Genomic DNA, 13,793 nt, shown 5'->3' with positions numbered 1-13,793 from the left:
ATGACCTCTTTTCAGATTGCCAATGAAATTGAAGTTCCAGCCATCATGTCTTGTAGACTACTCGATGTTGACCTTGAGCTCAAACAATGTCCGGCCTAGCGCCTCAGTCATGGCCACCCTCGCCGACAACCGTATGCTGATATCGTCATCATCCAGAATGTTGGGCATAGAGTCTTCCGACCATTCTTCTTCGCAAGACGTAGGAAACAAGGACTTGGGTCCCGTCTTCTGCCGGATCCAGTGCGCCTGGTAGCCCGAGTAACAGAGCCGTCTGCGCTGCTTCCCCATCCTTCGTTGAATCTCGCCAGGGCTGAGAGCTTCCTGTTCCAGATACAGCTGAGACGGCCGCAAGTCTTCATCTGAAGTTCGTGCACATTCGATGAAATTGTGCATGTTGAAGACTCGGCACCAGAGCTGCCATGGATGCTCCTCTTTTCCCCAAGCTTTAGCCTCCTCTGTATACCCCAGATGATGGCAACGTATCCGCGCTTTTGGACGACCTGAATGGCTGGATCTGGCCATGAGTGGGTGCGTAACACTCGTCGGGTATGGATGGTAAAGTTAACAAAGTGAATACCGCCAAAGTATCGGTCGACACCCGCATGATCGCACTTCTTGAAGTTCCAAGGGGATGGGATCTGAGTCGCGCGTGATGTGTATCTGCTAAATGGGGGATGACTTCCGCCACTGTCCATTCTATATTGCATCTCACGGGCTGTGACGACAAAGTACACTGGCCCGGTTGCGGGTCCCCCTTCAACGGAAGGGTTTGTTCTCACTGCGTTGATGGGGCTCTGTTGTAAGAGAATGCCAACATCTTTCTTGAAAGCTTGGCCAAGAGATCGCGCTATGACAATGGTTGACTTGTCAGTCAAGGTGTGTGTTAACGAACGGCCCTCGACGTCTTGGTCTAAGGAAAGTTGAAGAGAGGTGTCGTTTTCTCGGGGATTGACAGTAATTATCAGCTGGTGGTAGACTCTTCGGTAGAAATCAACAGCACCCATGTGCTCAAGTAAGATGGCAGGCCGGGCGAGGTAATCGTCATCGTAGGCGAGATCAAGAATGCCTAGCCAAAGCTTCCGGTGGACATCGCTCTCAACATGAGGATCGTAGGCACTGACGGTACAAGGACATATCCAGAGGTTTGTGCGAAGGACCGTGTCTGTAATCTCCATGGGGGCCATGTTTCCGAGAAAGTCAGCTTCGTACCGTCGATCCACGTTGCTAAAGACTCTACGTCCAACGATGCGCTCGGGATCCTTGAAGGTTTCGCAGAGGGGAGCTAAGCAACCTGGGGCTCGCTCCTGGGGAATTCGGCTTGGCCCAGCTTTCCATAAGAGAATGGACTGGTCCTTCGATTGTCTCACTATCGCTTCTTGGAGTCGTAGAAATGCCTTGTCTCCTTCTCCGTAGAGCATCGGCATATTGATGCTGAACAACCCCAGTAGGCAGTATGCAGCGTCTTCTTTACGGGTTGTGACACGGCTGGCTGCCCAGCTCATCTTGACTGAGACGGCAAAGGTGTCGAGAATCTGGGGCAGACAGTCGGGTTTGTGACACTCCATGCAATTGCCGTCGCGGACGGGCGGAGCCGGGTCTCCTCCAGGACAAGCACATCGTGGTTCGGAAAACAACTGAGGCCAGACTCCAGTTCGCTGGCAGACGCGATCGAGTAAATCGCCATCTCTTGTCCCAAATCTGATCCAGTTCTGGTCAAAGAAGTCGACACTCCGTGGCGCGATCAGCTCTTGTAAGGTCCATCCTCGAGTGAACCAACGACTGCTAAAGAATTCAGTGTCGTCTGGAGGCAGATCGATTTCCCGGTTCTTTTGCTGAGCCGTGGGTAGATACGAAAATCCGGAGTCAAAGTCGCTTAGATAGACGTAACATAAGGCGGACTGCTGGTACCACTTGAACATGGAGTTGATGGCCTCGGACAACTCAGCGCTGCTGGTCTTGTCGATGCAGCAAGTATCGATCCAAATGTAATCAAAGCCATCGCGCCGGGCCTGGTCGCAGCCTTCCTTGACTTTGTAGAATGAGGCTCGATAGCTCAAGTCGTCGAGCGACAGCTGCGTAATGTCCTGGAAGGAGATCTCGTCATCACCCCAGGTGTGAGACAAGATGGCATATGGGGGGATGTCGGTTTCGGCACCGTTGAAGAGCTCAAGTCGGCATTTGTGCGCATTCAGAAGTCGCATTTTCGAGACAGACTCTCCTTTGGAATTTGCGATGCAGGAGGAGGATGCAGGCAGTCAGTTTGGGAGGCGTGGTTCAAGCCAAGGCTTTTATTGAGAGGCTGAGTTGTGACGAGGCACTGCACCAGGCATTTTGTGCTGACAGCACTGAAGGCAGCACCTGATGCATCCTGATCCCTGCAAAGTAGATCATTCTGGTGATTCTCGTGACGCCACGAAGGATGAGAACTGAAGCGATGATGGAAATACGAATGAAGACCCAACTGAACGATTTGATGGGTTCATGCAGTGGTGTTGAGGTTGCAAAGGAGAAGGTGTCCGTGATGGGGGCGGGAAGTTCACTTGTGAAGCTTAGTCATGGGTCTCCCGGGGCACGTCGACACCTTCAATCCAAAACGGCATGAAAGGGGAGGAAAACACGATCTGGAGAAATCATGGGGGAAGCCGATGCCCAGGTCAGTTTCTAATTCAACATAAATGTGCTTCCGACCGTGCCGTGAACCCCCAGGTTCTGCCGTTGCCAAGCCCTCGATCCGATCGCATTCAGGGTCCACACGCCATCTCCTTGACAAGGTTCAGGGTCTCGATAAACGAACCGGCGAATAGTTGGCTGGCACTTTAAATATCAAGTGATATAAGCTCACCACGCTCTTTTCTATTTGTATATAGTAGCAATCTCTCCTCTCTCCTTGGGAGACTTCCATCACGACTGCCTTCACGTCCTTCACTTGCCATTGACCAAGCAACATGTCGCAAACGAGCGTCGAACAACTGGAAGCTCCATCTACCCAAGCCGGAGGGCCTCAAAGCAACTTGAAGCAACAAAATGAATCCAGCATCCAGGATCGGAACTATCATCAAAGTCAACCCCCTGAGACCGTCGGTGAGGCTCCTCCCTCCACCTCCAACGATGAACCTGGGTCATCAGCCACAAAATCGAGGAAATCTTTGGCACAGATTGCTACAGTCATGACATCTCTCTGTGCCTGTGTCTTCCTCGCCGCTCTCGAAGTGACAATCGTGTCAACCGCTCTCCCTACTATCGCCTCTCATTTTGCCTCTGACTCAGGCTACACCTGGATCGGCACCTCTTTTGTTCTGGCCCATACCGCTTCAACGCCGTCGTGGGGAAAGATCTCAGACATCTGGGGGAGAAAGCCGATTTTGTTAATTGCAAACGTCATCTTCTTTGGGGGAAGCCTCATTTGTGCCCTGGTCGACGACTTGGCTGCCTTCATTGCAGGGAGGGCCATCCAGGGGCTTGGGGCTGCGGGCATGCAGACTATGGTGAATATTTGCATCAGCGACATGTTTTCACAGAGGGATAGGGGCTTGTACTATGGCTTGACTTCTATTGTATGGGCAGTGGCCTCTGGAGTAGGCCCCGTACTGGGCGGTGCTTTTACGGACAGAGTGAGGTGAGTGAGCCTGTCTGAGTGGCTCTTCTGGAAGCTAACTCTGCTTTAGTTGGAGATGGTGCTTTTGGATCAACTGTAAGTACATCCTTGATATTTAGAGTAGTCACTAATCGCCCATAGTGCCGATTACCGCTGCCGTCTTTGTCCTCCTTATCCTCACGCTTAAGTTGCCCTCTCCCAACACTCCTGTCTGGGCAGGTCTGAAGGCGATCGACTGGCCAGGCAGTTTCCTAATAATCGGAGGCACTTTAATGCTCCTCCTAGGTCTCTACCTCGGTGGCGTCTACGAACCTTGGAACTCGGCGCCAGTCGTCTGTTTGATCCTCTTTGGCATCATCACCGCCGGCCTCTTCATCCTCAACGAGTGGAAACTGGCTGAGTATCCCGTGATACCGGTACATCTCTTCAAAACTTGGTCATCGGCTGCAGCATATGCTGTCACTTTCTTCCACGCGTTCGTATTTATGGGCGTCGCTTACTATCTACCACTCTATTTCCAGGCAGTCCTTCTAGCCAGTCCTCTCCGATCAGGTCTTTACCTTCTCCCCTTTATCCTTTCAATAACCGTCACAGCTGCGGCGACCGGCGCATATATCCAACTTTCAGGGAAGTACCTCCCGGCTGTTCATATTGGCCTGGTCATTATGACGCTAGGCATTGGCTTGATGATTGGCTTGGACCTCGATCTCAACTGGTCAAAGTTGATCCCATTCCAAATAGTCAGCGGAATTGGTGTGGGAATGAACTTTGAAGGCCCCTTGCTTGCAGTCCAGACCGTCGTCCCGCACAAGGACGTCGCAGCTGTTACCACGGCTATGAGCTTTGTCAGAACCATCGCCACAGCCATTTCTGTGGTTATTGGTGGCGTTCTCTTTCAGAACGAGATGAAGGGCAAGAAGCAGGCTCTTGTGGATGGCTTAGGGCCCCAACTTGCCCGGTTTTTCGATGGAGCAACTGCGTCCGCAAGCGTCGAAATCGTCAAGACACTAACTCCTGAGCAGCAACTGATCGTCAGGAGGGCCTTCTTCTACTCCTTGGATAAGATGTGGATCATGGTAAGCGTTTTAAATGAATTCTATGTGGACTAGCTAACAAGGCTAGTACACGGCATTCTCAGGCGTGGGCTTGTTGCTCGGCTTCTTCATCAGGGCACAACACTTGAGCAAGGAACATGAGGCAGCAGAGCTGGGGATCCGCAAGAATGGCCACACGCCTGACTCAACAACAGATGGAGTGGTAGCTTCGACGGGAACTGGCGAGGAACATGGCATGGGGCGCGTTTCTCCCAATCGTGAGGTTCTCCGACCAAGAGACTGATTCGTAGCCGCAAGGGGGAGCTTAGTTTTGAGTGTCGACTGCATTCGCATATTAAACCTTGACTCCCACTGGATAGCCACTGTTTATATTCTAGAAAGTCATCAAACTTGATATTGAATTGTCGAATAAAAGCTATTAACAGGGTCCCCATGCAGCCAGTTGAACTTATCTAGCCCGATTGTGCAGTTCTAGAACCCTCCGATAAACTCGACATCACCAAGATCGAATGCGAGATATGTTCACCCCACTGATATCATCTTCACCATGTGACTACTCAAGCGTCGGGTCTTTGACAACAGAGGCGGCGACACCGGACAGAACCAAACCGGATAGAATGAACCCTGGGAGAAGACGGAAAAGAATCTCCTCAAGAGTCCACTGTATAATCCAGCCACAAACCATCCCGAGAACCCCGCTGCAAACAATACCAATATCGATGAATGGGATGCCAGAGTAGATGAAGTAGAGCGTTCCAGTAGTAGCAGCGTAGGACCAAATCGCAGCCAAAAACATCATTGCTGGAGGGTCCACCCCTGGTCGAGCGAGTCGCTCCATCATCCAACACGATGCTGTCGAGAACAACCACAATATTAGTTCGAGCAGCACGAACAGCCCACTCGGCGAGTTCCTTTGCCTATGTTCCCCGAAAGAGTTCTTGTCTTTGTGATGATGTGGGTGCGAGTCGTGCTGCTCGATTCCTCCTTCAGGATCTGGACATCGAGTATGGCCGAGTTTCTCTCTTAATCTCGGAAGGATGCTGGTTCCGATTCGTTCTTCGGTTGGATTGGACATCTCCTCGTGGTGTATCGGTGTATTTTGAGGGCTTTCGGTGCTGATAGCGTCACGGAGTTAGAGACTGATGGTCAAATGGGCTTGGGACCTACCAGATTGGCACCGCTTTCCCACTCAGGTTGTTGCGCATTATCACACAGTAGGCCTTCGTGTCATTCATTCTGTCCTCTTCGGGCGGCTGGTCTTTTGTTTCATTGAAGATAGAATCCGATTCCTTGCTTTGACTTCGTTGCTGAGCTGCAAACGCCATGACGCATAGAAGCCCTTTCTTGACTTCCGAGACTGGATGAAGTCTGTTGGTGTTTTCCCTGGTAGAAGTAATGAGGAGCGGGGGTTGAAACGAGGTCCGCCTCATTCTCAAATCAGGCTGAGGCCTCCGACCAACTTTAGCTGCAACTGACGAATAGAATTCATTACTTCTTTGCGCTGCCACAGAATGGGAATATGGGGACTTGAAAGTGACCAAGATAATGGACTACTCCTGCTTCGCTACTCCTCTCGCAGACAAAGCTTGTCGGCTTCGATCCATAACCGCAGGTAGGTTCCTGATAATTCTTTGAAGAGCTTCCATCTGATCAGCGAAGGAAACATACCAGATCTAATCGAACAACTACCTGCTTGTTATTTGACAAGGTACGAATTCGCGAGGACTGTCGCCATGGAGGGGCCTACGAGACACGAGGCTCGACCCTTGGGGCCAAACCCCGACGATGCCTTCGAACTTGAAAATACTCCCTTCGCTTTCAGTCCCGGCCATCTCAGCAAACTCATCAATCTCAAAAACATTCAGGTCTTCCAAGCCCTTAGAGGTTTTGAGGAAGGACTTGGAAACCTACCGAAAGGAAAGACTCTCCTTTGCTAAAGTAGCCTCTCCCTGTAACGCCCCTATGGGTGACGCTACCGAGCCGGTTCTAACACTTCCATGCAACATTGTCACTGCAAATAACCGAACGACTTCCAAGTGGCACTCGCGAGATGCATGCCCAGGCATAGTTGAAGGGCAACTTGCCGTCGGAGGTGCAAACAGGCGTAGCATGTTCAACGCAAGCAGGCCGAAAGCGAGCTCAGAACCTTCGTTTCTCACCACACCCCGTCTGAGGATACCCAAGAACACCTCCAAACTCTTCAAGGTCCGGCGCTCAGAGAAGACTTGTGTGGTCTCTGTCCACGATATTCTGATCGGTGACTTGCTTCTCCTCGAGCCAGGTGATGTGGTTCCAGCTGATGGAATTTTGATCGATGGCTCAGGGATCGCTTGTGACGAATCTGCTTTGACAGGAGAGTCCGATCTAGTGAGGAAAGCCCCGAGCAACGACGTGTACAAAGCCTTGAACGAGCCCCTTGAAGGCGAGGGCCCGAAGCGAACTGACAGCAAGGGCCCTTTCATTCTATCTGGCAGCAAGGTAGTTGACGGGGCTGGTATCTATTTGGTTACAGCGGTCGGCCAGAACAACAGGTCCCTTCGACGCCTGGCTTCTCCCCCTGAACCAACCCCTCCCGAGGAGAGTGCCGTTCACTGGCTCAAGCGACTTGGCTCTGGCCTGGTCGTCAATTGCTTTACCCTCCTCTTTGGCCTCTTCAACATCATTCTTGGCTCCTTGCAGCTCCTTTATGTGCCGGCCAAGCCGGCGCGCGGTGGGAAGAGTGTCTTGGAGACCATCTCGAAGATCGACTTTGAGAAAAGCTGCCCCCCCTTCATCTCTTTGGCCTTGTTGATTCCAACTTGTCCAAACCCCAACTCTATAATCGGCTCTACCGACTCCCTGCGGTCGTCACTTTTGGCTCTGGCGATCCTCACTGTCCAACACCATCGTCGACTTAAGCCTGTTCTCGACCAGATTCTATCACCCTACCGATCTGTTGTTTCGGATGCCAGGAACTCACCATCTGTCAACGTCGGATACCGAACACAGCCCCATTGGAAGTTGGCACTTACACTGCTAGCCTTTCTCCATACCGCCCCTGTGATAGCTATAGCATGGGCACCTACACGCGCTCTCAGAATCGCAAGTGGTGTCACTGCTTCAGGTACCGCCGCTGCAGTTATCCCCCTCCGCACCATCGATGGCGTTCCATCGTGGGCGTGGATTTCGTGAGCTTCTCCAAATATCTGAACCAAAACTCTGGGCTAATACTTTACGCAGAGACTATACGGTCTGGATAATATGCTTTGCCGCATATCTCACCCTACAGATTCACCACATCCCCCGCCATAGAGACCATCGTCGGCAACTGTCAGTCTCTCCGTGAAACTTCTTAAGCCAAGAAGCACCGTTACTGACAATGATGCTTAGCTATCTCTTCTTGGTGATCCTTCTGGCAATACACTTTGCCATAGCTCTAGCGCAGAGCTCCCCCACACTGATCGATGGCTTCACCATCTTCGGACCTATGGTGTTGACTATCACCACATTTCTCATGGCACTTCTCTTTGGTGCCATTGCCGCCATGGAGGCACGAGGCGGCAATGATGGCGTTGAAGAAAACGCCTCCAGCACGTCACATCACCTTGCCAGCATCGCCATGGCCGCTATGGGCATGTGTGCATGAACAGAACCCACAGGGAAAATTAAAGGCGTCGGATTCTGTTTTCGTTAAAATTCCCGACATTATTTTCAAAGCCTGAATAGTCCCGCCTTTGGGAAGGACGCCTGATTACTCTTGGACTAGTTAAGGCGTTGGGCTGTTTATTCTTGGGGTACCTGGGCAACATCAATATACAATTGAGTCCTTATTTGTTTGTCTACCGGTGACTGAAGAGTGAGAGTAGCAATATGCTCTCTGTTGTCGAGCAAAGGCGTTCTTATCTCTAGTTTTGATTCAGAGTCTCAGTCTGTTAATTATCACCGATTACTAGAGAACCTTGAAACTAATATTCTAGTACCTCTTTATCTATTTGCTAATCGTTAGAGTCTATTCAGTATCAGGCCTCCCTAATTTTATATATTCATCTTCAAGTATAGATTACCTGTAGCATCATATCGCCTTGAGAAGGCTTTTCTAATTGCCGGCTCTAGACAGTCGAGTTACACAGCGATATATGTACAGTGCTCACGTGCTTACCCACACTGTCATTATACGCACCAAACCTACTAACGTTAAGTATCCACCCATCCATGTCTTCTCCCTCCACTCCCACCAATCCAGGCGATGACGATGACGATGACGATGACGATGGGTCAGGCAGAATTCCCAGCGTCCTCAAACGAGGAAATCCGCTCATCTCTTCTCAACCACCCCTCGGTGTCAGAAGACTTGTATGGCTGTGATAATGATTCAACACAACCCCTGCTCGCCCGTCATGGGGAACCTCAGCAGCCAAACCAAGCGTTTTTGCGACAGGAAGCCGCCCTTGACACAGAAGCAGCGCAAAGAGTTCTCCAGAAAATTGACAGAACCATTATTCCTCTCTTGTTCATAACCTATATGCTCAGTTTTATGGACAAGATCATTCTCTCTAGTGCTGCGGTTTTTGGACTTCGTGAGGACAACGTACGCCCTCAGTTCCACATCTCGTGCGTGCCGTCGCTGATAAGCTGTGTGACAGAAGCTCGAGGGACAGCAGTACAGCTGGGTCGGGAGCGTGTTTTACATGGGATACCTCCAGTGGACGTATCCTACCAATATGCTCGTGACGCGTCTTCCTGCTGGAAAGTATCTCTCTGCCAACACCCTATTCTGGGGGTCCATTGTCACCCTTACTGCTGCATGTAACAGCTTTGGGGGACTCTTAACGGTGCGATTCTTGCTCGGAGTTGCAGAGGCCACCATCACACCGGGCTTCATGTTTCTCACCTCAACCTGGTACACTCGCGATGAGATGCCAACCCGCGTGGGGATTTGGTTCGCAGGGAACTCTGTCGGTGGCTTGGCCGCGAGTCTTCTCGCTTTTGGGGTTGGACATATTGATAACACCGCTATTCGACCTTGGAGATGGATGTACATCATCTTGGGCGGTGCAACCTTTCTCTGGGCGATTCCCATGTTCATCCTCCTCCCAGACAACATCTCAGAGGCCAAGTTCCTCACACCGAAAGAGAGGCAAGTCGCTGCCCAACGAGTAGCATCTGCCGGGACTGGGACAACCGAGAACACGTACTGGAAACAGGATCAATTTCACGAATGTTTGGCTGATCCCAAGACTTGGTTCATTGTCGGAATCCAGTTGCTCACCCAAATCCCCAACGGCGGCTCCCAAAGCTTCGCCAACATTGTTGTGGAATCGTTCGGGTTCACCAATCTGCAGTCCACGCTCATTAACATCCCTTATTCTCTTTTGTCGGCTGGCATCATCTCTGGAAGCGGTTATCTCGCCGGCCATTTTCGAACCTGGAACTGCATCCTGATCATCGGCGTTATTCTGCCATGTGTCTTTGGAAGCGCCCTCATCTACAACAGGAGCCATTTACCTCACAGTGTGCATCTCTTTGCCTACTTTCTCCTATCAAGCGGCTCTGCAGCGATGCCTCTGAACATGGCCCTAGTCCAGTCCAACTACCGTGGCGTCACGAAGAAAACGATCATTACAGTAATGCTCTTTATCGCCTACTGTATCGGGAACACGGCAGGGCCGCATTTCTTTCGCGAATCTGAAGATCCGCTCTTCGAGACTGCCTTCAAGGCCATCATGGTCTGTTATAGTTTGGCTATCATCTGTGCTGCAGCCCTGAGAGTTTATCTTGGTCGGCTCAACGCAAAGAGAACGCGGGAGGAAGGGATTTTAGGCAGTGCAGGATCTGGCGGCGTTTCGAGAGATGACGTTGGTGACGACTCTGAAGACATCACGGACTGGCAAGCAGTTGGCTTCAGATATCGACTTTAGCGATCTCAGAATGGGCTCTTAGTAGGAAATCCCCATACTTAATAACTAACATGAAGTATAAGCATACAAAGTCTTTTATACGGAGAGAAATCTCGAGACTTCCTCCTGCGCACCGCCGAAGACGGTGCCGAGGTTGCTGCCCAACAGAACAAAGGGATCTCGGCAGCTTGTGCATCAGAATCCCACGCCACGACGACACAGCTCAGACCTTTGCAGGCTTTCCTGCGCAAAGACAATTTCAACACCCAGGTTTCGCGTTAACAGCATTACAGAGCATTATTCACGCTTACGCGTGAATCCAGTGCACTCAGGTCTAACTGGCCAAGCAGTCTGTTCCACATCACGTGTCGTGCACTGGTAAAGCCGGCTCCACATTTCGCCGACCCCGAAGTCGCCCCAGATTCATTTCAAACCATCAAACAGCAGCCACTTCTGCCCCCGTCACTGCAAACAAAAGTCCAGCATCACCAACTGGACCCTTTTTCTTCATTTTACCCCAAGCGTATCGATTTTGGTCGCGAAAAGTTCGGCAGGATGTCGTGGAGAAATCAGGGGATCACCGGATCTAACAACATCCCTCTTGGCAAGCGCCGCTTTGCAGAAGAGGATGGCCCCGATGGGTTTGTCGATGGCGACCATGACTTGAAGCGCGGACGCGACCCCGAGCCACGAAGCGAAGCCGATGGGCCTCGACGACGCAAGAAGCGAAACAGATGGGGTGATGCCTCTGAGAACAAGGCCGCAGGCCTCATGGGACTGCCCACTGCCATCTTGTCCAACATGACGAGCGAGCAGCTCGAAGCCTACACCCTCCATCTGCGCATCGAAGAAATCTCCCAGAAGCTGCGCATCGACGATGTCGTCCCAGCAGATGGCGACCGGTATGTTTGCATTCATGCTTCATTCCCCCTGTTCATTACTGACGTTGCACAGATCGCCTTCGCCTCCACCCCAGTACGACAACCACGGTCGACGTATCAACACGCGAGAATACCGCTACCGCAAGCGGCTCGAGGACGAACGCCACAAGCTGATCGAGAAGGCCATGAAGACCATCCCTAACTATCACCCACCACAGGATTACCGTAGACCGACCAAGACGCAAGAGAAGGTCTACGTTCCTGTCAACGATTACCCGGAGATTAACTTCAGTATGATTGCTAACCCTTTAACCCTACTTACCAATGTCTTATCCCTGTTTCCCCTTTGGAGTTTGATCAGACTCACCATGACACCTTTGGGTGTCTTTGAGAGGCCTGGTCCTTCATCAATCGGACTAACCCTTCACTCGTTCATCTAATCTTTGCGAACTGCACACTGACACTAGCTCTCTCCCACTCAAGTTGGTTTACTTATCGGACCCCGAGGTAATACTCTGAAGAAGATGGAGGCAGATTCAGGTGCCAAGATTGCTATCCGTGGCAAGGGCTCCGTCAAGGAGGGCAAGGGCCGGTCTGATGCCGCTCACGCCAGCAACCAGGAGGAAGATCTGCACTGTCTCATCATGGCCGATACCGAAGAAAAGGTCAACAAGGCCAAGAAGCTCATTCACAATATTATTGAGACTGTAAGTTGACTGTCCAGCTACACAGTTGCTTGTACTAACATTCCCAGGCTGCTTCTATCCCTGAAGGCCAGAATGAGCTCAAGCGCAACCAGCTGCGAGAACTCGCCGCACTCAACGGTACCCTCCGAGATGACGAGAACCAGGCTTGCCAGAACTGTGGCAAGATTGGCCACCGCAAGTACGACTGCCCTGAGCGACAGAACTACACTGCTAGCATCATCTGCCGTGTCTGTGGTAACGCAGGCCACATGGCTCGTGATTGTCCCGACCGCCAGCGCGGTGCTAGCTGGCGTAATAACGATATGGGCGGCCGTACCGCTGGTCGCATCGGCGGTGGGGATGCTGTTGATCGTGAGATGGAGGTAAGAATTCCCGGTGTGCTAAACACGGCTCAAATACTGACTCTGCACAGCAACTCATGCAAGAGCTTGGCGGAGGTTCTTCCAACGGACCTCCTGCGCGCATCGAGGCCGGCCCTGGCAGCAACGGAGACGCGAAGCCCTGGCAGCGTGGCCCTACTGGAGGACCTGCGCCTTGGCGTTCTCGCAACCATGATTCTAACAACGAGGGAGGTTCATCGGCTCCCTGGAGAGACCGCGGCGGTCGCAATCAGGATCATCACAGCGGCAGCAACGGCGGCGACAGCTACTACGGCCAAGGTTACGGCGGATCTTCCGGTGCCGCCGCACCATGGCAGCAACAGGCTCCCGGAACTCAGGGTGGGTATGCTGGATATCCTGGTTACGGCAGCTATGGAGCCGCTCCTGGAATGGGCGCTCCTCCTGGTCTTGCCGCTGCTCCTGGCGGCGCTCCTCCACCTCCTCCGGGTGCTCCCCCTGGCCTGGGAGATATCAACGCCTTCATCCAGCAGTACGCCGGAGCGGCGCCTCCCCCACCACCTCCTTCGGGCGATGCTCCCCCTCCTCCTCCCAGTGACCAGCCTCCACCCCCACCTCCCGGTGCCTAGATGAGGACAAGACTAACAGCCGTTGCTGGAGATGGCACACTTCTGACACCACGTAAGGTTTTGGCCAGACAATAGGAGAAGTCTGGAGTATATCAGACTGGACCGGAGGATAACACGGGACCGGGCGATGCTTTTGACTGGGCTTGCAACTAACCACTGCGACTGAAGATTGTCTTACAATTCGTAACAACGTTCTTGACGGCAAACTCATGTATTGCAGCTAGTCAGAAATCATCCAGCGGAAAACAGACTAATCGCGTAGGCAAAATGTATTGATTGTTTTAATTGTCTTTAAATATATGGTTCGTGATGTCGACTATTGCGACTCTTGAATAGACATGACACCTTGACTGTGCCTTGCTTGTGCCCTGGTGATAGCCTTAAGTTCCCGGTTTATGCACCCTGTTTTATGCAAATCATCCAGGCCTAAGACCCCGCATGCAGCGGCTTTGGCGTCATTGTACGTACCTCACCCGAAACGGGGAGCTTGGGCCATGTGACAAGGGGAGCAACGCAATCGCCGCCGTCGCACCTGCCTCATCTCGAGTCCTACGACTTCACCTACAGCGATTCGTTTGGGCGTTCTCATTCTCAAGGAAGTGCTGAACGGCGTCGCGAGTGATCTACGGCGAGGAAGGCGCATCTTTTAGAGCGCGTCTCATCTTCTGCGTCTCCCTTCAGCTTCGTCGGATGACAAAGCTCGTCTGACTGA

General features: G+C 52.0%; 5 protein-coding genes across 5 annotated transcripts; 3 read left to right on the top strand and 2 right to left on the bottom strand.

Annotated features, from left to right (window-relative positions):
* Positions 1-57: 57 nt before the first annotated feature.
* Positions 58-2,201, bottom strand: MRS44_014866 (uncharacterized protein; the record flags this gene model as incomplete). The annotated part of the gene is made up of 2 exons (XM_065618578.1): positions 58-359; positions 464-2,201. The coding sequence occupies 2 exons, from the start codon at positions 2,199-2,201 to the stop codon at positions 58-60; spliced, it is 2,040 nt and encodes a 679-aa protein (XP_065474650.1).
* Positions 2,202-2,945: 744 nt separating this feature from the next.
* Positions 2,946-4,933, top strand: MRS44_014865 (uncharacterized protein; the record flags this gene model as incomplete). Its single annotated transcript, XM_046284273.2, has 4 exons — positions 2,946-3,616; positions 3,666-3,691; positions 3,737-4,671; positions 4,718-4,933. 4 exons carry the CDS (start codon positions 2,946-2,948, stop codon positions 4,931-4,933), a joined length of 1,848 nt encoding a protein of 615 aa, XP_046127958.2.
* Positions 4,934-5,203: 270 nt separating this feature from the next.
* On the bottom strand, positions 5,204-5,975 carry MRS44_014864 (uncharacterized protein; the record flags this gene model as incomplete). The annotated part of the gene is made up of 2 exons (XM_046277244.2): positions 5,204-5,765; positions 5,818-5,975. The coding sequence occupies 2 exons, from the start codon at positions 5,973-5,975 to the stop codon at positions 5,204-5,206; spliced, it is 720 nt and encodes a 239-aa protein (XP_046127957.2).
* A 637-nt stretch (positions 5,976-6,612) lies between these two features.
* On the top strand, positions 6,613-10,547 carry MRS44_014863 (uncharacterized protein; the record flags this gene model as incomplete). Its single annotated transcript, XM_046277243.2, has 6 exons — positions 6,613-7,817; positions 7,870-7,959; positions 8,020-8,265; positions 8,829-8,982; positions 9,044-9,240; positions 9,296-10,547. The coding sequence occupies 6 exons, from the start codon at positions 6,613-6,615 to the stop codon at positions 10,545-10,547; spliced, it is 3,144 nt and encodes a 1,047-aa protein (XP_046127956.2).
* A 10-nt stretch (positions 10,548-10,557) lies between these two features.
* Positions 10,558-13,081, top strand: MRS44_014862 (uncharacterized protein; the record flags this gene model as incomplete). The annotated part of the gene is made up of 8 exons (XM_065618577.1): positions 10,558-10,568; positions 10,619-10,796; positions 10,850-10,858; positions 10,911-11,428; positions 11,481-11,698; positions 11,891-12,114; positions 12,162-12,476; positions 12,527-13,081. The coding sequence occupies 8 exons, from the start codon at positions 10,558-10,560 to the stop codon at positions 13,079-13,081; spliced, it is 2,028 nt and encodes a 675-aa protein (XP_065474649.1).
* Between the last annotated feature and the right edge of the window lie 712 nt (positions 13,082-13,793).

The sequence above is a fragment of the Fusarium solani genome (genome assembly GCF_023522795.1).
Source record: "Fusarium solani strain SB1 chromosome Unknown bctg00000010, whole genome shotgun sequence".
Taxonomy (NCBI): Eukaryota; Fungi; Ascomycota; class Sordariomycetes; order Hypocreales; family Nectriaceae; genus Fusarium; species Fusarium solani.
Note: the sequence above shows the minus strand (reverse complement) of the source record. Positions and strands in the feature narration are given on the sequence as shown.